The sequence below is a fragment of the Balaenoptera borealis genome (assembly GCF_965194805.1).
Source record: "Balaenoptera borealis genome assembly, chromosome: 12".
NCBI classification, from domain to species: Eukaryota; Metazoa; Chordata; class Mammalia; order Artiodactyla; family Balaenopteridae; genus Balaenoptera; species Balaenoptera borealis.
Genome location: NC_138869.1, coordinates 73,320,123 through 73,347,841, shown reverse-complemented (window position 1 = coordinate 73,347,841; position 27,719 = coordinate 73,320,123). Strand labels below are relative to the sequence as shown.

The 27,719-nt window shown below is 35.6% G+C and overlaps 1 protein-coding gene and 2 pseudogenes across 3 annotated transcripts in view; all 3 read right to left on the bottom strand.

Annotated features, from left to right (window-relative positions):
* Positions 1-27,719, bottom strand: part of DNAH8 (dynein axonemal heavy chain 8) — a 329,846-nt gene that overhangs the window by 283,829 nt on the left and 18,298 nt on the right. The window contains exons 6-13 of the mRNA XM_082347906.1: positions 27,521-27,710; positions 26,858-27,021; positions 20,136-20,312; positions 18,000-18,113; positions 14,260-14,367; positions 11,788-11,889; positions 5,956-6,102; positions 1,768-1,965 (exon numbers count right to left, since the gene is read on the bottom strand). Coding sequence (XP_082204032.1) covers positions 1,768-1,965; positions 5,956-6,102; positions 11,788-11,889; positions 14,260-14,367; positions 18,000-18,113; positions 20,136-20,312; positions 26,858-27,021; positions 27,521-27,710 — 1,200 coding nt within the window. The remainder of the gene's footprint in view (positions 1-1,767; positions 1,966-5,955; positions 6,103-11,787; positions 11,890-14,259; positions 14,368-17,999; positions 18,114-20,135; positions 20,313-26,857; positions 27,022-27,520; positions 27,711-27,719) is intronic.
* Positions 8,939-9,734, bottom strand: LOC309607357 (dnaJ homolog subfamily C member 2 pseudogene; annotated as a pseudogene). Its single transcript has one exon. The product of its transcript is annotated as a dnaJ homolog subfamily C member 2 pseudogene (transcript).
* LOC309607356 (dnaJ homolog subfamily C member 2 pseudogene) lies at positions 9,783-11,781 on the bottom strand (annotated as a pseudogene). The gene has a single exon. The product of its transcript is annotated as a dnaJ homolog subfamily C member 2 pseudogene (transcript).

Sequence of the window (27,719 nt, the reverse complement as noted above, 5' to 3'; positions counted from 1 at the left end):
AGAACCTCATTGTCTGGTATGGTGGCCACTGGCCACATGTTTCTACTGAGCGCTTAAAATGTCACTACTTCTAAGTGAGATGTGCTATAAATGTAAAATACACACAAAACTTCAAAGACAGTATGAAAAAAGAATATAAAATATCTCATAATGGTTTTTATTAGTGACATGTTAAAATGATAATATTTTGAATATGCTGGGTTGAATAAAGTATATCATTAAAATTAATATCACCTACTTCTTTTTACTTTTATGCACATGGCTACTAAAAAATTAAAATTATATATGTGGTTTGCATTTGCTGCTCATTATTTATTGGATGTTGACCTAGAGAATTTATGAAAGGAGTGAAAGTCCCTTACAAAGTACGTTTTTTTGGGAGATTTAGGATTTCTTAGCATGTCGGTAGAGCAGTGTAATGACACTATAGACACCCAGGGTGAACAGGTGTCATTTTCTAACACTGCTGCTCTCAGAAACCTCTTTGTCACGCTAAGGAGGAATAAGAAGCCCAAAACGTTCTTCCAAGACTCCCACCATCCCAAGCAGTGAACTTCAAACTCCTGGTGCCCAACTGATGGAACTGAAGCACTCCGCAAATAACTTTCACTTATAGATTATATTGGTACTGTCTACAAATACATACTACACCCATTAATCAAACATTGGAAAAGGAAGAAAAGTTAAAACACTGACATATCTTTTTAAATACTAAAAACTTAATATGGCCTCTAAATTTACTGAAAGCTAAACTTGTATCTAAGACCACAGTAAAGGTTTTATAACATATAATCTTATTAATGAATCATAAAAATAATTTAAGCAATACGTTTTTTAAAAAACACAAATTCCCACCGCTATCAAGATATAACTCCCAAAACCAAACACTAAAAGTAAAAAGTAAAATATATCTTCCTATCAGAGTCTAACTTTCAAAAACTGAAAGGAAATCTGTGTCAAAAAGAAAAAGTGTTGTTGCTAGAATTTTAGGATCTTTTTAATTTATATTGCACAAATTACATGTAATATAATTTTTAGAGAGTCTTTAAAAAAAAATGAGAAAAAATACATCATTCTCCTCACCTTCTTGTCAAGGATTTAAGACTCAGGAAGTGGACAGGGTACATTCTTGTCCCTCTCTGTGTCTCCAAGACATTCTGCAGCAAAGAGGAGACCATTCCCTGGGGCTACACCTGGGTTAACAGTTTTCAGTAAGAGAGTAACTGAGGTCATATTAACCCAAAAGGTGAGAAGGAAACCTGTTACAGTCTCATCCCTCTGGTGTCCCTTCAGCTACGACAGGAGGAGGGTCTTTTCAGAGTCGTCCTCTAAGCTGCAGAGAGAACGTGGCCATAAAGCGCAGTGCCAAGGGAAGAGTGTTCCATCGTCCTAATCTGCTCTCAAATCTTCTCACACTGAACAAAGAACAAGGCCTACAAATTTCTCTCTTACACTGGAAAAGTGACACTAGTCCTTGGCACAACAAAAATCAAATATATTTTTTAATGCACATTAAAAATAAACCCAGCTACAATAAGCCCTTTGGGCTTCTGGTTAGTTACTGATATCTTTTATTGAATAAGCTCATTTTTCATTAAAAAAAAAAGATAGAAAATATTTTGTGGACTGGTTAGAAAATTATTCACGCTGGCAAATATTTTTGATCAATTTGCAAGAGTAATTTGTAATAAATAGTAAATATGTGAATTTCAGTACTATTGATTACATTTCAGCTTTACTAAATCAAAAGTATGTATAATTACTTACCTCTAAGGCCTTGATTTTTGCCGTGAAATCTAAGAAATCCATGTCAAATTCTGTCCTTCTTGGATCCAAAATATCATACTGCTTTTTCTTAACCCCTTGATATATATTTTTGAATTTTATTGCCATAATGTCTATTCCCTCTATGGGAGAATTGCTCAAGGCTGAATATGTTTGCACAATAGTTATCATTTCTGTAATCTTAAAAAGAAAAGTGTTACTTTAGTTTAAAAGTTAGAAATTAGCACCCTTCCCTAGAATTAACTCTTAATGAATCAATGATTTTTAAAAAACCAGCCAATAAACAGGCTTTAGAATCATTTAAGGTAAAACCAACCAGAGGAGATAAAACAGAAGACAAATCTCTGTTCCAGTCATTACTACTCTTAGGCTATTTAAGACAGAAGATGTTCTGCCATAAGTAGAGAGAGTTTAGAGCCTTTCTCAGAATCTGATCACCTTGTCTTCCAAGAGGAGGTGGGGTGGTGAGGGACAGTGAGTAAAAGTCCTTGCAGATGTCTAAATAGTTTCAGCTTTTTGTTCTTGAGAATGTTCTGAAAATCGTTTCACTGGATCACTGGATTCAAAAGTGTTACCATTTTTCTGGCCCTCACCATAGTTCTGATATGTAACACTAGCATAATTCCACATTCAGGTAAAGGAAAGGTCCCACAGTCCTGAAAGATGACCGCAGTCACTTCTGACCCCTAAAGAACCCTGGAAAATCCTCACAATGAACTTTATTTCAGAAACAGCTGGCTCCATCTCAACGTACCAACACCACCTACTTCACCAAAAAAAAAGTCTTTCATGTCCACAGGCTACTCAGTTCCTTAATATTCATCAGTGATTCCCCATTTTGATTCCTGCTCTGGAAAACAATGCTCAAAGCTTCCCACTCTCTTCGCTTCTCTCCCACAAGTGTTCAGGGTGAGAAGAAAACTAAAGACAGAGCTCTGGGAAACCAAATTCACCAATATTGGGAAACCAATATTCACCAAAATTTACATGGCAGGAACAGGAAGAAGAAACAAGGGATATTATACACACTTAATCCTGGTTCTTTAGGGCAGGCTAACACTCAATGCACCAAGTCTCCACCTACCAAAAAAGATGCATTTCAGGCACCCTAAGCTGACACACTAGCACTTTCCTCCTCACTTGTTCCTTAAAGAACCCCAACATCTCTGCCCAACTCTGAGGTCTTGGTTCTCCAACACCAAGCTCAATCCTAATTGTCCTTTGACTTTCGCACTTGGTCATCCTGACATCTGAATCTGAGCTTTCCCTAACAGGCTCTGGCTTAGCCTGCCCTTCTGTCTCTCCTCTTCAACTATTTAAGAGCTCATAGGGGTGGTCCAACAGTGGTCCCTGCTGTGCCCACTCAGCAGGGGAAGCCCACCAAGGCAGTTCAGTAACTATCTCTAGAGGATTATAAAAATTCTGGCCACATTTCAGGGTAACCCCATCTTTATGAATCTGGACACCAACATCCACCAATTACACCTGGGAGAGATGCCAGTCAGCCAAGGAATTCTTAGCACAGGGGAGTTGGAATAACCTAGTAACCAGGATGCACTTCAAGTAAGGCCCCTAGGGAGTGCTGCGTTGGCTCTGATTGCTGAGCCTTTGTGGCATGAAGTTGTATCCTTAAGACTACAGGCAGGGCTTCTCCAGAGGTAAGGCAGTGGGAGAAGCTAATGTAGCTCGCCATTATTACCCACTCCCTCTAGCATCAGGAATGCTTGGGCTGCTGCTTTACAGATGGATGTTCATTATGCCCAGCATTAGACCTGCCACCAAAGATCTTTACTGCACACGGGCTAATAATTAAGGTCCAGCCCGGAAACTCTACCAAATGTAAAACTGCACCCAAGTTAGCAAGGGCCCTCACTCCTGGAAAAATTAACAGTAACCAGGACGCACCTCCAGGTTTACATTCTAATGGTTTCAGAAATGTTAAACATTTCTGTGGAACAGGTCCTGACCAATGGGGCTTATTATTCATTTGACCCATGCCAATATCATTCTAATTGGACATTTGTCCCCAAGAAATCCTCACTGTTCACAAAACAGCCTCACACAACATCTTCCCAGATGCAGCACCAAAAGCACAAGCAACAAAAGAAATACTTGATAAATTGGACTTCATCAAAATTTAAAACTTCCTGCTTCAGGGAATTCCCTGGTGGTCCAGTAGGCAAGACTCCATCCTCCCAATGCAGGGGCCCAGGTTCGATCCCTGGTCGGGGAACTAGATCCTGCACGTATGCCGCAACTAAGAAGTCCGTATGCTGCAACTAAGAGCCAGCATGCTGCAACGAAGATCCCACGGGCCACAACTAAGACTCAGCGCAGCCAAAATAAATAAATAAATAAATAAATATTAAAACAAAACAAAACAAAACTTCCTGCTTCAAAGAACACAATCAAGAAAGTGAAAAGATAACCTATAGAAAGAGAGAAAATATTTGAAAATCATATCTGATAAGGGACTTAAGACCCAGAATATATAAAGAACTCTTATAAACTGAACTCTGAAAACACAAATAACTAAATTTAAAATGTGCAAAAAATTTAAATAGAAATTTCTCCAAAGAAGAAATACGAATGGACAATAAGCATTTAAAAAGATGCTCAACACCATTAGTCATCAGGGAAATGCAAATCAAAACTGCAATGAGATGTCACTTCACACCCACTAGGATGGCTAAATTCAAAAGACAGATAATAAGTGTTACAAGGATGCAGAGAAATTGGAACCCTCATACATTGCTTATGAGACTATAAAATGATGCAACTACTTTGAAAAACAGTTTGGCACTTCCTCAATAAAGGTAAACATGGAGTTATTATCTGACCCAGCATTTCCACTCCTACGCATATACTCAAAAGAAATGACAACATATGTTCACACAAAAACACATACAGATGTGTTCATAGCAGCATTAGTCGTAATAGCCAAAAAGTGGAAAAACCCAAATGTCCACCAACTAATGAATGGATAAGTAAAATATGGTATATCCAAATGATGGAATATTATTCAGCGATAAAAAGGAATACTACAACATAGATGAACCCTGAAAATATTATACTAAGTGAAAGAAGCCAGTCACAAAAGACCACATTTTGTATGATTCCGTTTATATGAAATGTCGAGAATAGGCAAATCTATAGAAACAGAAAGTAGATTAGCAGTTGCTTAGGGCTGGGTAGAGGGGAGAATGGGGTATCACTACTAATGGGCACAGGGTTTCTTTCAGTGGGAATGAAAATGTTCTAAAATTAGATGGTGGTATGGTTACACAGTCCTGTGAATATATTGGAAAATATTGACTTGTACACTTTAAATGAATACATTATATGGTATGTGGATTGTATCTCAGTAAAGCTGCTAAAGAAACAAACAAAAAACAGCCCCACTCAGTAACTTGGTTTTGTTCATCACCCATATTTTCCTATCCTGGCATGTATAGGAAATGCCCTTCAACTTGTGAAATGCCCCCCACCAATTTCCAACAAATGGTGAGCAGACTCCTAACTGTTATCAGGACCTAGGGAGTTGGCAGAATGGTGGGGCCGTAGGGAGGGTGGTACCTAGATGATATCTTTGTAGGCTTTGCAAAGGTTGACTAGAAGAAGCCTCTGATACGGGCTGCCTTGTATCCCCTGGAAAAACATCACTCCTCTCCAGCCAGTCCTAATCAATGAATGAATCAAAGGTGCTGAAGTTTCTAACCCATATCTGCCCAGCAAAGACATCGCCCATACAATGTCTATGTTTAGACCATATATACTGGCCTAGAAAGAGAAGGTGCTCACACATCCAGATATGACACAACTACTGGGTTCTGCCAGATGTTGCAGATATGTCACTTCACACCTTTACTCAGCCTGATACAATGGTTAAGAGCAGAGGCTTTAAGTTCAAGTTCTATAGGTAAAGATAGAATTGAGGTCTCAAGAGAAGTAAAACTCTGCAATAGCTTTTGTGCGACTGGCAGAAGATAGTAATTAGGAATGAAAAAATAAGTTATAATAAAATGCAGTAATCTATGAGTAATACTGGATGAGTCAGATCAATAGTAAGACAAGAGATCTGGAAAAATAATTCTCAATGATGCTACATAAAGTATGAAATAACTGGAAAGGTATGGTTGGTAGTGGCAACTGTGGCTGCACGACGCTTACCTTCTCCAGTCTTTTGCAGAAAGCTTCAAATTTTCCAAATATATACATTTCTGAAACCTCAAAAGATTTTTCCCCTGAGGATTCTAAAATCTGTTTCCTTGTTTTGTGAAAAGATGTCTGATATTCCTTGAATAGAAAAATGCAGTCCTACGAGAGATTTAAAAGGGGTATATAATACATAGTGAGACACTTGTTTATGAGTGAAAAATTCAAAAATTCTATCCTCACACAAAACTGATCACATCAACCCCTCAATAGGGGCTGCTGCTGTTAACATTAAAAATTCAAGTTCTCTGTCCACCCATTGAAAGGCCTGTGAAAATCAATACAGTTTTTTTTTCTATTTTACAATATAGTCTCATCTTCTTTATTCTCGTTATTATTTCCCCTTAACTCTTGTCCTTATCAAAGTTACCACATACACTATTTGTTGTCATGTTTTCATGGCTAATTAGAGCTCCCAGGAGGCCAAAAGTTATGTATCAATTCTGTCTATTTTCAATTATCTATCTAGTCAGTTGGCATCTTTTAATCAGCATTATTCACATACAGGTATAAAAAACATTAAGACTGTGCAATACTAATTTATCATCCAACTGTCATTTCTCCATGAGGAGATCATAAAGTCTTTGATGGGTGCATTGCTGAAATCCTAGTATTTGACTACAGCTATACCAGGTCAGTTCAACCAGGCTAAAAAAAGAGGACATTGTCACTAGGGTCCAGTAGGAACTCACTGTCATGTCCAGCTAACCAAACCATCTTAAAAAAAAATAATGTTAAACTTTTTCAAAGCCACCAATGGCCAGTCAAATCTTTAACATAATGCCAGCTCCCTGGTTCTGACTCTTCCATCTCCCTCTTCACTCTGTAAGGACCTTTGTGATTACACTGGTCGCACTTAGATAATTCAGGATAATCTCCCCATCCTTAATTCCTCCTGTAACCTTAATTCCCCCTTGACATTTAACATAACATATTCACAAATTCCAGGGATTAGGATGTGGACATCTTTATTCTGCCCACCTCAGCCACTAAATTAGAATTTCTGTGAGTAAGACTCAGGAATCCATATTTTCAACCAGTTTCCCAGGTGATTCCTATAAACATTCAGGCTTATATAACTAGTCTCATACCTACTTCTAGCTATGATACACCTCCCCACCTCTCAATCTCTAAAACAAAATCATTACTCTCTTTGAGGTCACTGATTATTTTTCACTTATTAAACAAAAGTTTAAGGACTTCCCCGGTGGTTAAGACTCCAGGCTCCCAATGCAGGGGGCCCGGGTTTGATCCCTGGTCAAGGAACTAGATCCTGCATGCCGTGACTAAAAAGATCCCGCATGCCACGAAGAAAATCTCGCATGTACCAACAAAGATGCCAGCACAGTCAAATAAATAAATAAATAAATATTTTTTTAAAAAGAAAGTTTATTGGTGCCTACCATATGTTAGGAACTCCTTGAGATGCTAGGAGTACAGATAAGATCCCTACCCTCCTGGAATATGCCATCTAATAGGAATTACTTTCTATTACTTCTTCTTCACCAACCAATTCCTTCCTGTTGGACAGATAACATCCTGAATAACAATTCTTCTCATTGCTTCCTCCAACTCATCTGAAAATTATTCCCCAAAACTATACAGTAAAAGTTTCCTGGAAAATTTTCAGATGTAGTAGAAAGCGGGTTACACTAGAATGCAGAAAACCAAGCTTTCATTTCTAATTCAGTAAGTAAATGGCTAGTGACTTGAAGCATATTAAAACAATTATGAGAATAAATTGCTAAGTTCTATGTCAAGAGTCCTGGTTTCTGCCAATTGGTCAATTTGGGGGGAATGATTTCTCACTCCCACTCCCAAAATTAACCCTGGAGAAACTATAGAGGGAAACATGGAATCCAGCAAATAACAATTAACAACAAAAACAGAAGTGATAAACTCCTGGGAGGAGGATGGGTTGTTCTGAATCTGAGGATTGAGTGAGCAAGAATGATTAAGAAAACAGAGAAGATAAGTAATATTGTTAATGAATAAGGGGACATATTACATAACAAGGCAAAGATTAGTAAGAGAATATTATCAACATTATGCCAATAAATTACAAATTTTAGAAAAATTGAAGAAATTCATCAAAAATATAAACTTACAAAAACTGTCTCAAGAAGAAATAGAAAGAACAGTCAAATAACTAGTTTTTTTAAATGAAGCAATATGTATTTATAAAACATATATATAAGGGATTCATATCTAGAATATATAAAGAACTCCTCCAACTCAACAAAAACAGAACCCAGTTCAAAAATGAGTAAAGGTTTTGAATAGACATGTCTCCAAAGAAGATATACAAATGGCCAATAAGCACATGAAAAGATGCCCAACCATCACTAGCCATTAGGGACATGCAAATCAAAACACAATAAGATACCATTTCATATGCATTAGGATACCTATTACCAAAAAAAGAGAAAATAACAAGTATTGGCACAGTGTGGAGAAACTGGAACTCTTGTGCATTGCTGGTGAGAATGTGAAATGGAAGAGCTGCTAGGGAAAACAGTTTGGTGGTTCCACAAAAAGTTAAAAACAGAACTGCCATATGATCCAGCAATTTCACTTCTAGGTATATACCCAAAATAATTGAAAGCAGGGCTTCCCTGGTGGTGCAGTGGTTGAGAATCCGCCTGCCAATGCAGGGGACACAGGTTCGAGCCCTGGTCTGGGAAGATCCCACATGCCGCAGAGCAACTGGGCCCGTGAGCCACAATTACTGAGCCTGCACGTCTGGAGCCTGTGCTCCACAACAAGAGAGGCCGCGATAGTGAGAGGCCCGTGCACCGCGATGAGGAGTGGCCCCCGCTCGCCGCAACTGGAGAAAGCCCTGGCACAGAAGCGAAGACCCAACACAGCCAAAAATAAATAAATTAATTAATTAATAAAAAAAAAATAATAATAATTGAAAGCAGAGACTCAAAGAGATCATTAAACAGCAATGTTCATAGCAGCATTATTCGCAATAGTTGGAAGGTGGTAACAATCCAAATGTCTATCAAAAGAAGAATGGATAAACAAAATGTGGTATATCCATACAATGGAGTATTACTCAGCCATAACGAAATGAAATTCTGATACATGCTACATCTTTCAGGTATATTTACTGGATACATTTTCAAAGCTCATTCCAAAAGCTTCTGTTCTTCTGTTGTCAAGAGGTGAAATCTGCACATGGATTTTCAAATTGTTCTGAAGTGTTATATTGACAGTTTGAGGCTCTACTCCACACAGTACGTCATCTTTTTGATAAGGGCCAAGTTTTGGGAGATGGTTCTTTGCCAATAAAATCTTTGGCAGTTCTTTTGACTTCCAGAAGTAGAATGTGTGTTCATGTACTTGGCAATAACTTCCCATCTTGAATTTGCCCCAGCAAGAAAGAGGTTCACAGTTTTAATTAGCAATTGCAGATCAATTCTCTTCTGACCAATTTTTACTGCCATTTCCACCTTCAACAGTTGATGTCTCTGCATTCTTAGATACTTGGCACATACAAGCCTCAATTTCCTCTTTCTCTTTTCTAATTTGCTCATTAATTTCTTCTGTTTTGGCAGAGCAGCAATTCCTATTTCTTTTGTAGGTGGTGTGAATGTTTCACTTAAGTACAGTAAGCTTGCAAGTTCAAGCCTATCGCAAAGTTTTTCTACTTCTTCCATCATTTTAACCAGCTTTATCTCATCATCAGGAAAGTAATTCCAGGTCTTCCATGAACTTTGAAGTTTTTGCTACCTTTCTCTTTTCTTATATAATTGACATATAACATTATATTAGTTTCAGGTGTACAACATAATGATTTGATATTGCCTTTCTCTCTTAATGGCTTTTTTTCCTGGTTATCCTTTTTCTTCTTTGCCAAGTAATGTCTTTTGTCTAACTTCCTCTTTCTCCTTAGCTATCCAAGCAGCTCCTAATTCACCTCATCTCTGTTTTTCTTTAGTTTCTTTCTTCTTCAATTTTCCTTCTGCTTTTGCTTTTTTCTCTGCTTCTTTCTTGGCTTTTTCTTTTTCTTTGAATTTTTAAAATTCTTGCATCACAGTTATATGCAATATCAACTAACATTCAGTTCATTTCTTCTTTTTTCTTTGTGCCTGTGTTGCTCTGTTCTGCTTTTCAACCTCTCTCCTTTCATCATGACATTCTGCTTTTTTTCCTTCATTTAAATAAGAAAATTCTCTCCAATAATAAAAATTATGCCAGCAGGAATAAAATGCTTCTGCATCATCAAATGATGAATTCATATCACCAAGTTTAGGAACTTTTTCTTTTTTACCACCTGTAACGCATTTCAAACACTTGGGAAAACACTTACAAGAAATTGTCCTTTGCTTCACTTTTCAAAGGAACTGAGTTATCAAAAGCAAGATCTACACTGTTAATTTCTCCTCTTTTCACTGACTCAGACATTTCATAAGTTTTAGTTATGCAAGTGAAGTTGTCATTATCTCCTTCTTTAACTGATTCACCAGTTGCTTTTGGTATTGTTTAGAACCACTGCTTTATGTGCTGCTTTGGTCTCTCTCTGCATAACTTTGTATTTTACATGAACAAATCCAAGAACTGCATAATGATTCTGGTTCTTCCAGTCACTGAGATCAAGTGTTTTCAGGAAGAGAAACTATCCTAACTGCAATTCCTCATCTTTGTTTCCTCTGACAACTCTTTCTTATCCTCCAGTTCCAGAGGTCAGCGAGTGGAGATGAGAGTGCTCAGGGCCAACCCTGTGAGCACAGCAGTTCACGTCCTAGGTGGAGGGCACTGAGCATCCTTTCTTGCTCTACCTCAACAGTCCCAGCCTCCCACCTAGGCTCTACAAAGCCCAGGAACCAGCACATGAAGAAAGCCAATAACCACTTCCAGATGGAGACTTGCTGGTATGGCCATTTCTTTCAGACTTTCAAAATAACAGATCGCTTTGATTTTCTACAAACTCTTCTAGAGGCCAGAAAAGAGGGGAGTACTTCCTTCCCCTCCTCCAGTCGTACTCATTATGAGACCTTAGTGCCAGAAACACTGACAAGGACACTATGCGAAAGGAAAAATTACAGGCTATCTCTCTCATGAATATAGTTGCAAAAAACCCTAAAGAAAATTGTAGCAAAGTGAATTTAAGAATGTTTTTAAAAAGATAATTACACCATGACTAAGTTGAGTTTATCCTAGGGATATTAGAATAGTTTCATTTTAGAAAACCTAAAAATGTCATCTATAACATTAATAGATTGAGGAGAAAAATCTTGTAAGCTCCTCAAAAAATATGTGCTGAAAAATTTTTTCAAAACCCATTCATAACTTTTAATAATATCTCCTAGTACTAAAACTAGGAATAAAACTTCCTTGAATCTAATCAATGATGTATTAAAGCATCAAACTAAATGGGGAAATGTTAGAAGCATTTTCTTCCAAAAGAAGATCAGAATCAGATGCCAACTATCACCAGGTCTATTTAAGGATACATGGCAATACTAACAAATGCAAAAAGGCAAGAAAATGAAATTAACAGGGGCTGGAGTAAAAGATGGGGGCCAGAGCATATGAAATGGCACATGAGAGGTGTCTGATACAGGCAGCCATGGACAAGATGAGGATTAAATTATGCCCTAACAGGAGCACTAAGCATAAAGGGAAGTAGATAATTTTAATGAAGTTCTTTTTATATGCTCATGCTACTCTGTACAATGTTTTTTCAGAGTTAACATGCTTTGTCAATGAAAAAAGTAAGCAAAATTGGGCCAGATGGTAAAAGCTTTACTTTATGAAAATAAAAATACTTATACAAACCTGAATTTTCTTTAGTACGACTGGTATTTCCTGATCCCATACATGGTTAGTTCCCCCATCAGTAATATATGCTTTACATGCTGTCACCATTTGATTTGTTACCTAAAATAAATATAAGTCCAAAATAACTATAGGTAGAGAAAGAAATAAAATTTAAGTTTTTTAAATCACAAGCATAAAAATATGATAAATAGAAACCTTATGGAATGAATTAATTACAGAATATAAAAAACAAAGAAATATACATTCCAGGTAAAACAAAGAAAACCCAAAGTCACATTTACCTACTGTATTTAAGTCTACGTCACTGAGGCCATCAATTTCAAAGTCAACTATATTTTCTCTTTGTCTAGTTCTCCTCTAATTAGGTCTTGATCCAGTCCAACTGTGATTCTTCTCCATCCTTCAACATGCAAACTAAATATTAAGTTAACCACCTCTCACATCCCCCAAAATAAAGAAGGAAAAAAAAAAAAAGCAAGACAGCCATTTAAATGGTCTGGAAGTTAAACCAAGATGGCAGGCTGACACACAGAAATTTTGGAGAATTCCTAAAATATGGAAAGCACACAGTACCAAATCTACAGAGAAAAAAAAAAGACTAGAGAAAGCCAGAACCCGGTTCTGGAGAAGGTTACTTGAAGGTAGAACAGTTATGGAAATTTTTCAAGATGGGAGACAATGTGAGGTAACCTTCAGTTGTAACCCTGAACACCAAATTTAGAGTAACTTGTACAGCAGGCAACAGTGACATATGCTGAAAGGAAAAAGGTATGAGTGTGGACCACAGTCTTCGAGAAGTGTGGCCTAGGTAGCTACTGCACCCCCAGGAGGACATATCAGAGAAAAAACTATCCCACTCCCCTCCCAACAGTAAGTTATGCTCCTTACTCACAAGAGACAGACAAAATAAACAGAACAGGGAGGCAAATCAGGAGTCTCAAACACAAAGATGGGCAGACAACCAAGAATCACCAAGCAATTGAAGAAAACAAACATGGTAACAGAAGCATTAAATTCAACAAAGAGAGAAAATACAGAAAAGATATATGTAAAATCTTTTAAAATATCTTTTATTAACTAAGTTTATAAGAAAGATATGAGAGGATTTTTACATCATGAAAGAAAACAACTAAAGAACTCGGAAATTAAAATTTTTTTTGATGCACCGACCAGCAATTGAGACATAAATGAACAGTCAATGAGTGAGCTGAAAGGTCAAAGGACAAAGATGGACCAAAAAAAAAAAAAAAAGTTAAGGAACATGGATTTTAGATTCAAGGGGAGAGAATAAATTGAATAGGTGGATAAGAAATAATCAGAGGTAAACAGAAAAACTTCCCAGGAATGAAGAGAGAGGAAAGTCTTGGGAATGAAACAACCCAGCAAGTATAGAACAAGATAAATGTGAAAAGAACCACATCACTTTGAAATTTTAGGAGTTCAAGAATGAAGAAAAAATCCTAAAAGCTTCCTGGGAGAATAAAATAGGTTTCCCACAAAGGAAAAACAATCAGATTAGCATCAAATTTCTTATCAACAATTGTATATAGTATACAACAGTATGTTCACAGTTCCAGGAAAAAATTAAATTGAACTTAAGAATCTCACACTAACGTTTGAGTGCTAAGACAAAATGAAGTGATTTTCAGACATGCAGGAATTCAGCGGGTTCACCACAGAACTACTGAAGAATTTTTTTCAGCAAAAGAAATAATAAATCCAAGGCAGAGGAAGATGTGGAAATCAGAAAACAGAGTTGATCAAAAAAGCTAGCAATACTTAGATTTTAGTCTGATCACTTGTTGATTCATAACATTGAAAACACAGTAACAATAATACTGAACTAGAAATCTCAATGTGGAACATGTAGCAAGGAGGAAGACAAGTGACAGGGAAGAATCCTAAGGTTCTTGCCTTGCTTGGGCATAGACAATGATTAAATCTATTCTTTGACCTAAAAGAAAGTTGAAATGTGACTGTTATGTTCTGCTTGAATCATTTATAAGTAAATTCTACTCCTGTGTTTCTTGGATGATTTTTCCAATTATTTAAAATAATTAATCATATGGCACTAAATGGGAAGATTTTACATAAACCACCATGTGGGTGGGAGTAGCTAAAGAAGCATTATTTTTCCCTTGATCATTATGTAGCGTCCTTCTTTGTTTCTTGTAACAGTCTAGGCACAATTCTTCGCTCTTATGCAAAACTATTTGGAACAAATAAATTAGAAAATCATCAGTTACTTTTAAACAAAAACCTGGGGGTTTACCTCTGACAAACAAAAGGCCCCCCTTCAATTAAGTACAACTGACTCCAGGCATGCCTTTCTTTTCTTTTCCACGAAGTATGAAAATCCAGAACTCTGAGAGGCACCCAAAGTTCCCAATTCCCTTCCCTGGCTCAGACGGAAAGCATTGTTAACTTTTTCACAGGGTTACAATGTGATTTCTTCCCTTGGAAACTTACCTTGATAAACAGTGAGGTCATTCTCTCCGAAGTATTATAATACCTTGACACACTGTGAATCATTTTGATGGCATTTATCAAATTTTGTATTCCATGTGCCATGGAAACCTAAAATTGAAATATATTAAGCATACATTTATATTTTTAATAATCCATATCCTATAATATTCAAAACTCTAAACATACATAAAACAGTGTAACATTTTAATCTTAAAAGTCAAATTTTACTAAAAGCAATGTGGTATCCTTGACTGGATACTGAAACAGAGAAAGGACATGAGTTTTGACAAATGTACCAAGGTAATGCAAGATGTTAACAAGAGAAATTAGATGAAAAGAATTCTGTACTATCACTGCAACTTTTCTGTACATGTAAACTTAAAATTTTATTTAAAGATAAAATTTTGGAGGTGAAAGTGATTTTAAGTATTAATAGCTTAACTTGCTCTTTTTAAGGATGAAGAAACTGATATCTTAAAGGGTAAAGTGACTAATGTATGGCCAGAAAGCTAATTAGAAACAGAGATCAGACTAGAACTCACTTCCTCATTATTCAACTCAATTCACCTTTCAGCAAACCTACTAAGTACCACGAAGTTCTGAGAATATTGGGAGAATTCCAAATATAAGGAAACTATCCTGGAGGAGGTCAAGGCAGGGTGGAAACGACACACACAAAGAAGTGAAACAAGTAGAACAGCCTAGAGCCATCAAGTAGAACAGCATAGAGCAAGCAGAGCAAGTGCATCTGAGATATCAAACTATTGCTAATGTATATTGAATGATTACTATGCGCCAGGCACAAGGTAAGAGCTTCACATATTATCTTAATTTATGTTGACAATGACCATTTTTTAAAATATTTACTTATTTATTTGGTTGCACTGGGTCTTAGTTGCAGCATGTGAACTCTTAGTTGCAGCATGCATGTGGGATCTAGTTCCCTGACCAGGAATCGAACCCCAGCCCCTGCATTGGGAGCATGGAGTCTTATCCACTGCACTACCAGGGAAGTCCCAACAATGACCATTTAAGGTAGGTTTGATTTCATCAGATCTAAAACATCACTGATTCTACTGAGGAAGGGAAAAAAATGCTCAAGATGGGGAGTCTAACTCCTACAAAAAACTAAGCCACCAAACTATGCATGAAATTAACAAGCCATGGAGAAAAAGACAGGAACAAAGCCTACCTGTCCCAATCCTGCTCCTTGGGGAGGGATAGAAAATAAAATATCCTGAGAATCTGTTCCACAAGCTGGTGCTCACTCACTGTAGTCTGAATTCACACCCATGGTACCAAAAACAAAACAAACATTAGTTCTTTCCTTCCCCCACAAGGAAAGAACTAATAATCTCAGATGGTGTCAAGTCACATTCACAATGATTCATAAAATCTGACTGACTGTAAGTTGTGCTCTGAATACAGAGATGTTAAAATGTGAAAAAAAATGAGTCTTAGAATCTATAAAATAAAGTGTTAAGATTATTCCCATTTTGCAAATGAGAAAATACAGATGTAGAGAAGTTAAGTACCCTGTCCAAGGTCCTAGAGCTGTAGCATAACCACAGCTATGTGCCTGAGATTTTGAGATCCTGCTTTTAACCTTGATGTAAATCATAAATCACTATGGAAGAACAACAGAAGGTCAATGGCATTCCCACCCTCAAGGAGCTAGCCTTTTAATTGCTAGGACAATTTAAAATATATAAAAAGATTTTTTAATAGTGGTGGAATAAATAAGCCAGGAAGAACAACTACTGATGAGTGTACTATATGTCCTAGGTATGAGGTGTAACCATGACATAATGAAATCAATTTTATGTGGCTTATGGAAATTAGTATCGTCACTTTGTAGTTAACCCTGTATGTCAGAATTCATATTGTATGTGTTATCTGTAGACCAAAAAGATTCTAATAAAAATATGTCTAGAAGGAGTCCCTTCCACCCTCAATAAGGCAACTCTACAAAGAATGAAAAAGGCTTGGGGACAGTATCAAATGGGCCCACCGGGGAAATGCCCTTCATCTGAATTTTAAACATCATTATTTATAATAGTAGCTCCTTGAGTGCACAGTTCTTATCTATACATAGTGTTTGGACATTTTATGCATAAAATATATTAGTTGATATGCCTACAGCACAATACCAAGATGATAAAATGAAACATGAAACAAAATTCATAAAATTTTATCAACAAGAAATGGAAGCATGAGTCCTCTACACTTTTCCTGCTCAACTGACAGTTACAAACTAAACAGCAACTTCTGGTTTATTTTAAGGAGAATAAAGAAAATGAGAAAAAAAGAATTTTTGAAACTACAGAAATAGTTGGTATATGAGGGGGAAGAAATTATAAGACTTAATACTAACAGTACTTCTCTAATTTCAAAAGATAATGTTAGAAACACTCCTACATCAGAGAATGTAAAAAGCTCAGTGATAACAATAATAATAAAGTACATGCATCGCTAGAGGAATTGAACAAAGTTTTTTAAATTACTAGGATGAAAAGAACTAAAACAAAAACTAAAAGATTTGAAAATTATATGAATTTAAATAAGTCTTTTGAATCAAGAAGTTGAAATCAGTATACCTTAAAATTTATAGCTCTTGGTAACAGCAAAAAGCATTATATCTTTCTTCCAAGTTTACTTTTTATAGTGAAAAGCTTTAAATATATTTAAAAGTACAGAGATGTTATAATATTCATATACATTCTCTTTTTTGCATGTTTATTTATACAATTTTTAAAGGATATGTATTCTTTATTATGTTGAGGTACATTCCTTCTATACTCAATTTATTGAGAGCTTTTATCATGAAAGGATGTTGTATTTTGTCAAATGCTTTTTCTGCATCTATTGAAATAATCATATGATTTTTATCTTTCATTCTATTAATGTGGTGTATCACATTTATCCATTTGCATATGTTGAACCATCTTTGCATCCCAGGAATAAATCCCCCTTGATCTTAGTGTGTGATCCTTTTAATGTGCCGTGGAATTTGGTCTGCCACTGTTTTGTTGAGAATTTCTGCGGCTATATTCATCAGGAATATTGACCTGTAATTTTATTTTCTTGAGGTGTTTTTATCTGGCTTTGGTATCAGCGTAATGCTAGTTGGGCACTTTCTCTTGCTCACTCTTGTGTCACTCACTCTAGGGGAAGCGAGTTGTCCTGTGCAAAGGTCCATGTGGTGTGCAATAGAAGTGGACCCTCCCCAGTCAGCCTCCCCTTCAGAAGAGACCACATCCCAAGACAGCAGCTTGACTGCAGCCTCATGAGAGACCCTGAAGCAGAGGTACTCAGCTACGCCGTCCCTGAATTCCTGACCTACAAAAACTGTGATATAGTAAATGCTTATTGTTTTAAGCCACTCGGTTCTGGGGTAATTTGTTATGAAGCAATGAATAACTAATATATTTGTCTTGCTCAATTCACAAATGAGGTCATAGTTATGATAATGCTATATATTTAAATGTAGGTTAAAATAATAAATATAGTTTATAATTCATTACAGATATATAATAGGAAAAGATATCTTTTAAATAACTTTTCTGCAATATGTTTTTCCCAATACACACATAATAAATTGATTTTATGCGCTAATTTTTATTTTATTTTTTTAACATCTTTATTGGAGTATAATTGCTTTACAATGGTGTGTTAGTTTCTGCTTTATAACAAAGTGTATGCGTTAATCTTTTAAACTACACTTTAAAAAGAATACTTACTAGGTCATAGTTATAGAGAGGCTGACATACTTTTTCTAGAGTGTACAAATATCTGACATTATCTTTTGACTCATTTGCTGTATCTGTGATTCTTGCATCCAAATCACGCCAATTCTAAGAAAAGAAAGTATAAGAGTCCTATGAAACATCCAAATATATCACTGTGCTAAGGTTTCATCATGAAATTCAAGCTGTCTTCCCTAATCATACATATACTAAAAGAGTAGATACTTAAATGTGATTGATATATCTTTTTCTTAGATTATTTAAGACAAAGTTATTATAAAAACCTTAAGTGACATACTAAAACTGAAGACTCATTCTGTTTGTAATTAACATTCTATCTGTTGGCTTAAACCAGACCTGCTTCTACCTGGAGTGACTTTTCTAGGTTAGAAAAGTGACATTACATTATTCTGGGTCTTCAGGAAAGAAAATATTCCCATCAGCAAAGTGTACTTTTCATATCCAGCAATAATGTGCAGAGATGCTCAGGGACCATGGCGGTTTGCCTCATCCACCATATATAACAATTGATTAATAGCCATAGTAATAAAGGACTACTAGAATCAGAACAAAACAATATCTGAAACTTTCTGAATGAGGGAAAGATATAAACAAACAATTCACAGGAGAATAAATGCAAATAGCAAATAAACTTTAAAAGATGCTCAACTTCATTATTAATAAGGAAAAGGCAAAATACAACAAGCCATTTTCCACATGTTGGACAGGCAAACAAAAATTTTTAACTGATAATAAGTATTAACAAAGTTGTGGAGTATACACCCTAGGGAAATACTTGCTTGTAGGCACGCAGAGGCTTTAACTGTAGTAATGTTTGTGAACACATAGAAAAGGAACAATTTTCCTCAAAAAGTTAAACACAGAGTTACCATTTGAGCCAGAAATTCCACTCCCAGGTATATACAAGAAAAATGACAACATATGTCCACACAAGAACTTGTACAAGAATGTTCACAGCAGCATTATTCATAATAGCCAAAAAGTAGAGATAATGCAAATATCCATAAACTGATAAACAAAATGTGGTGTTATCTATAAAATGGAATATTATTCAGCTGCGAAAAGGAATAATTACTGACACATACTACAACATGGATAAACCTTGAAAACATTATGCCAAGTGAAAGAAACCAGTAACAAAAGACCACATATTATATGATTCCATTTATATGAAATGTCCAAAACAAGCAACTCTATAGAGATAAAAAGTGGATTGGTGGTTACTTAGGGCTAGAATGAGGGGAAGGAGACAGATGGAGATGCGAGGTGATAGCTAAAGAGTACAGGGTTTCTTTTTGAGGTGATAAAATGTTCTAAAATTGATTGTGGTGATGGTTGCACAACTCTGTGAATGTACTAAAAACCACTGAATTTTGCTCCTTAAATGGCAGAAATGAGTAATATGTGAATTATATCTCAAGATTGTTGAAAAAAAGAAAGGAAACAATTTGTCTAAAAACAAGAAAATGATTAAATAAAACCTGATGCATTAACATTATGGAAAACGAAAGAGCCTGATCTGATAGGTATAACTCTCCAAGATATGCTGTTGGGGGGACCAGGGAGTTAAAGAAAAATAGAGTATGATGCCATGTAATTTTAAAAATTTAGAAACACAAAACAAATATATATATATATATATATATATATATATATTTTTTTTTTTTTTTTTTTTTTAAGGAAGAAACAGAAAAGGACCTGGAGAGAATCAAGCTCAACTGTTAATAAATATGACCTCTAGGAAAGGAGATGGAATAGTGGGGATGAGATGTAAGATAGAGGACATTTTTGCTTTTGACTTTCTATATAGTTCTCTAATTCAATAAGCCTCTATTGATTTACAATTTCAAAAACAATTTAAAAATAAATAGCAATCACCCTATAGTAGTACTGTCAAAATTGGTGTGTGAAATATTGAGAAATAAATTTTCATTTCTATACTCCCTTTTCCTCTTCTGGAAGTAACGATGGTACATGAGAAAGCCTTACTCAAAGTTTTAACACTTCTAAATACATGATGCGAAGTATATGATGCAAAGAAGCAGTTCAAGAAGGGTAATTTTCCAGTTCGTTGTTCTGAAGTAAACTTTAAAATACAAGGTCTTTTACCTTTAAGAGTTTGGAGTGTGCAACATTAAGCACATTTATAACAGCTTTACAACTTGGCCCTTTAATCTGTTCAATGATATAATTGAATTTGGCTGACATGCGTTTCCAGTGTTCCAATTCAGTGAGAGGACCTGAGTCATCAGCTTCTTTTCTCATCTGCTCACTCTCAATAAGTACCTGCAATCAGAAAAGTTCACAGAGTATAGAAACGTTACTTTCTTCTTTTAGAACCTCATTATTTGCACCTTTTCAAAGAAAGTTAAAAGTACAAATAACATTCAACACTGAATAGTATTAAGAACTCTCAGCAAACTAAGACTAGAAGAGAATTTCTTTACCATGATAATTATACCTGCCAAAAGTCTGCAGCAAACATCATACTTTTTTTTACAGGTATATTATAATTTTTTAAACATCTTTATGGGAGTATAAATGCTTTACAATGGTGTGTTAGTTTCTGCTGTATAACAAAGTGAATCAGCTATACATATACATATATCCCCATATCTCCTCCCTCTTGTGTCTCCCTCCCACCCTCCCTATCCCACCCCTCTAGGTGGTCACAAAGCACCGAGCTGATCTCCCTGTGCTATGTGGCTGCTTCCCACTAGCTATTTTACATTTGGTAGTGTATATATACATGCCACTCTCTCACTTCGTCCCAGCTTACCCTGCCCCCTCCCCATGTCCTCAAGTCCATTCTCTATGTCGGCGTCTTTATTCCTGTCCTGACCTTAGGTTCTTCAGAACCTTTTTTCTTTTTTAGATTCCACATATATGTGTTAGCATACGGTATTTGTTTTTCTCTTTCTGACTTACTTCACTCTGTATGACAGACTCTAGGTCCATCCACCTCACTACAAATAACTCAGTTTCGTTTCTTTTTATGGCTGGGTAATATTCCATTGTATATATGTATCACATCTTCTTTATCCATTCATCTGTCGATGGACACTTAGGTTGCTTCCATGTCCTGGCTATTGTAAACAGAGCTACAATGAACATTGTGGTACATGACTCTTTTTGAATTATGGTTTTCTCAGGGTATATGCCCAGTAGTGGGATTGCTGGGTCGTACGGTAGTTCTATTTTTAGTTTTTTTAAGGAACCTCCATACTGTTCTCCATAGTGGCTGTATCAGTTTACATTCCCACCAACAGTGCAAGAGGGTTCCCTTTTCTCCACACCCTCTCCAGCATTTATTGTTTGTAGATTTTTTGATGATGGCCATTCTGACTGGTGTGAGGTGATACCTCATTGTAGTTTTGATTTGCATTTCTCTAATGATTAGTGATGTTGAGCATCCTTTCATGTGTTTGTTGGCAATCTGTATATCTTCTTGGGAGAAATGTCTATTTAGGTCTTCTGCCCATTTTTGGATTGGGTTGTTTGTTTTTTTGATATTGAGCTGCATGAGCTGTTTGTAAATTTTGGAGATTAATCCTTTGTCAGTTGCTTCATTTGCAAATATTTTCTCCTATTCTGAGGATTGTCTTTTCATCTTGTTTATGGTTTCCTTTGCTGTGCAAAAGCTTTTAAGTTTCATTAGGTCCCATTTGCTTATTTTTGTTTTTATTTCCATTTCTCTAGGAGATGGGTCAAAAAGGATTTTGCTGTGATTTAAAACATCATACTTAAAAATGAAATTTTAGAAAATACCACTTTAAAACCAAAGACAATACAATTTTGCCACTATCACCACCCACTTCTATTCAACCTGGTCATGGAGATCATAGAACAAGATAAGGAAAGTAAACAAAAGGTATAAGAATTGGAAATAAAAAAACAATGGCATTATCACGGAGGGAATGTTTGGCCACATTTTAAAAACTCAAGAATATCTAACAACAAACTTTTACAATTAATAAAAGTGAATAATTCAGTAAGGTTTTGGGCTGTATATATAAATATCAGTAGCATTTCTTTACAAGCCATCTAGCAATCTGAAAATGTAATTTCTAAAATGATAGTATTTGCTATAACAAATAATAACAATTAAGATATCTAGAGATTAACAAAAAATGTGCAAGACCTTTTTGGAGAAAATTAGAAAACTTACTTTCAGCACACAAAAGAAGACCTAAATCAGTGGAGAAATATACCACGTTCATGGATGGAAAAATTCAACAATATAAAGATGGAAATTTTCTCTAAATTAATGAAATGAGATTTATTTCATTCAATGAAATTTCCAATCAAAATCTCAACAAGGTTTTCTTTTCATGATACTTGACAAACTAGTCTTAAAATTAATTTGGAAGAACAATCAACCAGAAATAATCAATGCAATTTTGAAGAAAAATAATGAAAGGGACTTGCCATACCAAACGTTAATTTAGTAAAAAGCAACATAAATTAAAGCAGTATGGTATGAGTGCAAAAAACAAATAAGTAGACAGGTGGGATAGATAAAGGGGTCTAGAAACTTGATAGATATTACAAATTTGCTGGTAAAGAATGGACTACTAAATACACTTCTGAGACAATTGGCTAACCATATCGAAAAAGACAAAATTAGATTCCTACCTCACATTATACACACACAAAAATAACTCCAGATAGATTAAAAACCTAAATGTTAAGAACAAAATGGTAAAACATTTAAAGAAAATATAGGAGATGGGGGTAAAACTATAAAGAAAAGCATGGAACTGAACATCATAATTGCCAAGAAAATGGTTACCACTAGGGAGAAGAAAAGGGAGTTAAAATTGGGAAGAAAAATGCATGGAGATTGCAAGGTGCTGGTAATGCTCTATTTCTTGTGCAAAAGTTACACAGGTGTTAATTTTACAATAATTTGTTTATTTTATTTTTATTCATTTGTTGTTCATTTCTGTATATTTCAGTATTTAAAATAAATAAATAATTTAGGAGAATATCTTCACAACACTGGAGTAGGAAAGTGTTTCCAAAATACAAAAAGCACAAAGCTTCTAGTCACTGGAGGTAGCTGAATTGAGGCTGGATTACCATTTTTAACTAATATATTTACAGTAAAATGTAAAACTTCCACATGACTAAAGACACCCATACCAAATGAAAATGCAGGACAGAATGGGGACCAACAGAAGATTAACAGCCAGAAAATATTATTCAAACTCCAACAATTCAGTTAAGATATCATCAAGCAATCTGAAAGAAAACTAGGTAAAGGATATGAACAGGCAATTCAACAAGGAGGAAATCTAAATAGCCATTAAACGTGCACAGCCTCAACAGTGTTCAGGGTAATGCAAAATAAATCAAGATACCATTTCACATCCAACATACTGGCATCCATTAAAAATCCAACAGTCCCAAGTGGAACGAAAGATATGAAGACATGGGAACTCCCATTTACTTCTGTAAAAAAATATAAGTTAATATAACCACTATTTGGAGGGCTTTGTAGTACCCAATAAAAAATCCATACTACTTCTCTCAGCCATTCCCTGGGAAACTCTTGAACATGTGCAAACGAGACCGGAATAAAGATATTCATTGAAGATGTATTATTATTGTTTGTAACAGGAAAAAAAGTAGAAACAACTGCTTTCTGAGGGAATAGGTGAGTTCTCTACCTCCTTAAACAGAGGATACTAGACATAATTTGAATGTCTCCTAAATGTCTGGAAATCAACAGAATAAACGGATTCTTTCATAGAGGAATACCAGACAATAGTTAAGTGAATGAATTAAATTTACTTGTACCAACATGGATGAAAGAGAATGTTAAATAAGAAAAAAAAAACTGTAAAAGGATACCATTTATGTAAAGATTTTAAACACAAATATATATTCTGTATTTTCATATATATAATTTATTTATATATAATATAAAGCTTATAAATATGCAAATGCAATAAAAGCATAAAACTTTCAGGGGAATGGAGGAGACAATAACATCAGAATGGTGGTAATATACAGGGAGGGAGAGGAAAGGGTTGGAGGATTTATTGAAAATAAGAGATCTGAAGCAAAAATAGCAAATGGTTAGTATCTTTTTAACCTCAGTGGTACTTACAGGGGTGTTTCTTATTTTCTGTACCTTTTTTATGCTTATAACTTTTCATAACTACAATCGTGATGGAATTAAGAATACAAACGAGGCAAAATACACAGTTGATTTTTCAAACCTATGAAGCTTCTCTCTTTAATCCATGAAATGCTTTTAATTTTAACCATGGTTTATGGAACTCTTTCCTAATCTTATTATAAGTTTCTCCACCTCCTTAAATAGAGGATACTAGACATAATTTAAACTTTTCTTAGTGGCTGAAAGTCTATATAATTTGAATCACTGAATTAAAGAATGAAAATGGACCTTAAAATTAACTAAATCAAGCAATACTTTTGATGTTTAATTCCTGCTGTAACATTATTCATAGATGATAATCCAACCTCAAATAGGATACTTTCAGGGATACAAAACATTCCATTTTTTGGGGGGGGGGAATTCTGTGAGAAAGTGATCCTAATAAAATCTCCCTCCTTATAACCATCACACTCTGCTCTTAATTCTGCCTGTTAGGGCCATTACAGTACAAGTTTAAGTCCACATGAAATACCATCAAATATTTGAAGACATCACGTCACTCCTAGGTCCCCTTCTTTTCCCAGGTCAAACATGTCCATGTACTTCCTTTGAATGACATTGTTCATATCCTTGGCCAAGTTTTCTCTGAAATGCCCGTTTCTTAATGATTTATAGACGTTCTTTACATATTATGGATACTAACTCTGTTATATATGCTGATAATATTTTCTCCCAGAAGGTCAATTATCTTCTAATGTTGCTTACAGTGATTTCTGCCATATGGATCTTACTTTAATTTTTTTATACAGTCACATATGTCAGGTTTTTCTTTCATGGCTTCTGGGTTTTGTATCTTAATAAGATATTAATATAGTTCTACATTATGTTCTGATTCAAGTATATTTTTTGTTCTATTTTTCACATTATTTTTTTAAGGCTGGATTCGTTCACTCAACATGTTTTTGAGATTCATCCATGTTGTTGCATGTATCTCTTTTTTTAGTTTTAGCTTTCATATTTATGTCTATGATCCATCTTGAATTAATTTTTGTGTATGACAAGAGGTCAAGGTTTATTTTAGATGTAATTTTTTTAAAGAAGTCTCCCATTTCTTGCACTGATTCTGCTTAACTGGAGACCATTTGCTACAATTGCCCAACATGATTTTCCTTTTTTTTTTTTTTTTTAGCTGCGCGGCTTACAGGATTGCGGGATCTTAGTTCCTAGTTCCCCAACCAAGGATTGAACCCGTGCCCTCAGGAGTGAAAGCGCAGAGTCCTAATCACTGGACCACCAGGGAATTCCCCCCAACTTTTCTTTTCTTTTTTTTTTAATTTATTTATTTATGGCTGTGTTGGGTCTTCATTTCTGTGTGAGGGCTTTCTCTAGTTGTGGCATGTGGGGGCCACTCTTCATCACGGTGCGCGGGCCTCTCACTGTCATGGCCTCTCTTGTTGCGGAGCACAAGCTCCAGACGCAGAGGCTCAGTAGTTGTGGCTCACAGGCCTAGTTGCTCTGCGGCATGTGGGATCTTCCCAGACCAGGGCTCGAACCCGTGTCTCCTGCATTAGCAGGCAGATTCTCAACCACTGCGCCACCGGGGAAGCCCCCCCCCCCAACTTTTCTTATTTCAAGTTGCCTAATCTTCTTATGTTAAGCTATTTCTTTTGTTTCTCATTTTTATAAAAGAAGATCTATTTTGATTGATCATGATAATTGGAGGAGATCTCCTCAGCCACTGTGTAGGACACAGCTTGAATTCCACAATGGCTTACAACTCCCTCTTCCTATGCCTACTGGCATAGTAGGCAGCTGCAGGAGTCCTTGGTGGACAATCACTTTGAGTACCTAGTGACACCTGGGAGCAAATTTTGTGGCCAGCACTCCAGGCCTTGATGGAGTTTCCAAAGTCCTCCAATTTTTCCACTCCAACTACACCTCCCTCCTTCTAACAGTTCTAAGAGAGGTAAAATCGGAAATGCTTTTCTCTAACTCTTGCTTGCTCAAGATTTTTCTCCCCTAGTCCTCATTCAACTGAAGATTTTCTTCTCCAGTTTCACTGTCCTGTGCTCATGAACTAGAGATCTGTGAGTTGGCTTCTAGAGTCCTCTTTCTGTTTAGAGCAATTACCTAATATTTGGTTGTGGGCAACATTTGTAGTGTAAGTTGGCACCTCTCAGAATGTTGACATATACCCTGTTCCTATCACTGCTTTTCTTACTGTCAGAGAAAATGTATTTGGCCAGAGAGCTGCAGACTTGCCACTGCAGTACTGATAGGAATGAGCCTAGTTTGAACCTCTCTGTCAACACAGACAATTCCATTGATCAACCAAGAGGTATTTATTAAGTGTCTAGCATTGTGGCTATAGTCTCTTCACTGTGTACTTTTCCTCTCTCTCTAATGAAGAGCATAAACAATACATAAGATATTGGAGATAAATGCTGGCTATTTCTGTTTCTTCATTATTCCATTCTTAAGCCATAATGTTATGGTTTCCTCCTTAAAGTGGGAAATATCTTAAAGTTGATATTAAGTGGTCCAAAGAGAACAATGATTTTGCACTAGAATCAAAAATAGGCTGAATTTCATAGTAGAATCTGGAAGGCTCCTCTTCCCTTTACTTTTAGGGACAAAATGCAGTGACTAGGACACAGATAAGAACTATGACTCATATCTGGTGAAATCACTCAGGTCAGCTCACCTGTTCAATCTGTTTGTACCATACCATCAGCACGTCCTCTAGCTGACGAACAGTTTCTGAATTGCTCGCTGCGAGTGTCACTTCTTCAAAGGTATGCAGTTTGGAAAAATCAACATTGCCTATCTTCTTTAACTGAACTGTTCCCTCAATACTTATTCTAGCACCTAGAAGGGAAAAAATAATATTGACAAGAGGTGTTTAATGTCAATGTGTTAAATGCCGATGTGTGGTTTCAAGCTGTAATTACTAAAATGTTAGAGATCTAACACTTTATAGAAATATAATTCTAGTTGATCATTAGATTGTGACTATGATTTATTAATAAAATTGCATATTTTAACAATATGAAATAATATAATTTATATTTTAAAAAGAGTTCATAATAATGTATATATTTTTAAATATGGTAAAAATTTTCTCAAATAATATAGGAAGAGAATCCTCCTTCTACAATGGGAGATATAAAAGAAAATGTATCTTACGCCTTCAGAGATCCATGGAAAGAGAAGTTCTAATGATTTGATATCTTATCTCTAGGTCTCACAATTACTTTGATTAACATCTTCTTTTAAGATGGAAATGTTTTCTCTAATGCTTATTTTTAATAACATAGTTAATTTGCTCATTTGTAGTAACTGATTAAACATTAAATATTATACTTACCATCTAAAAATGAAAGGTATCTGTTGATGGTTTCAGTGAAAATGTGTTTTTCAGATTCTCCTTGCTGGGACTGGTTTAAAGCACCCCAATTATTTGTCGCAAGAATAGCTGGTAGAAATATATTTGCCAGCATATTCCTAATCCCAACTAGGAGTCCTTCTGATACATCCAGAAAAGTAAATAGCACTTCCTAAAAGGG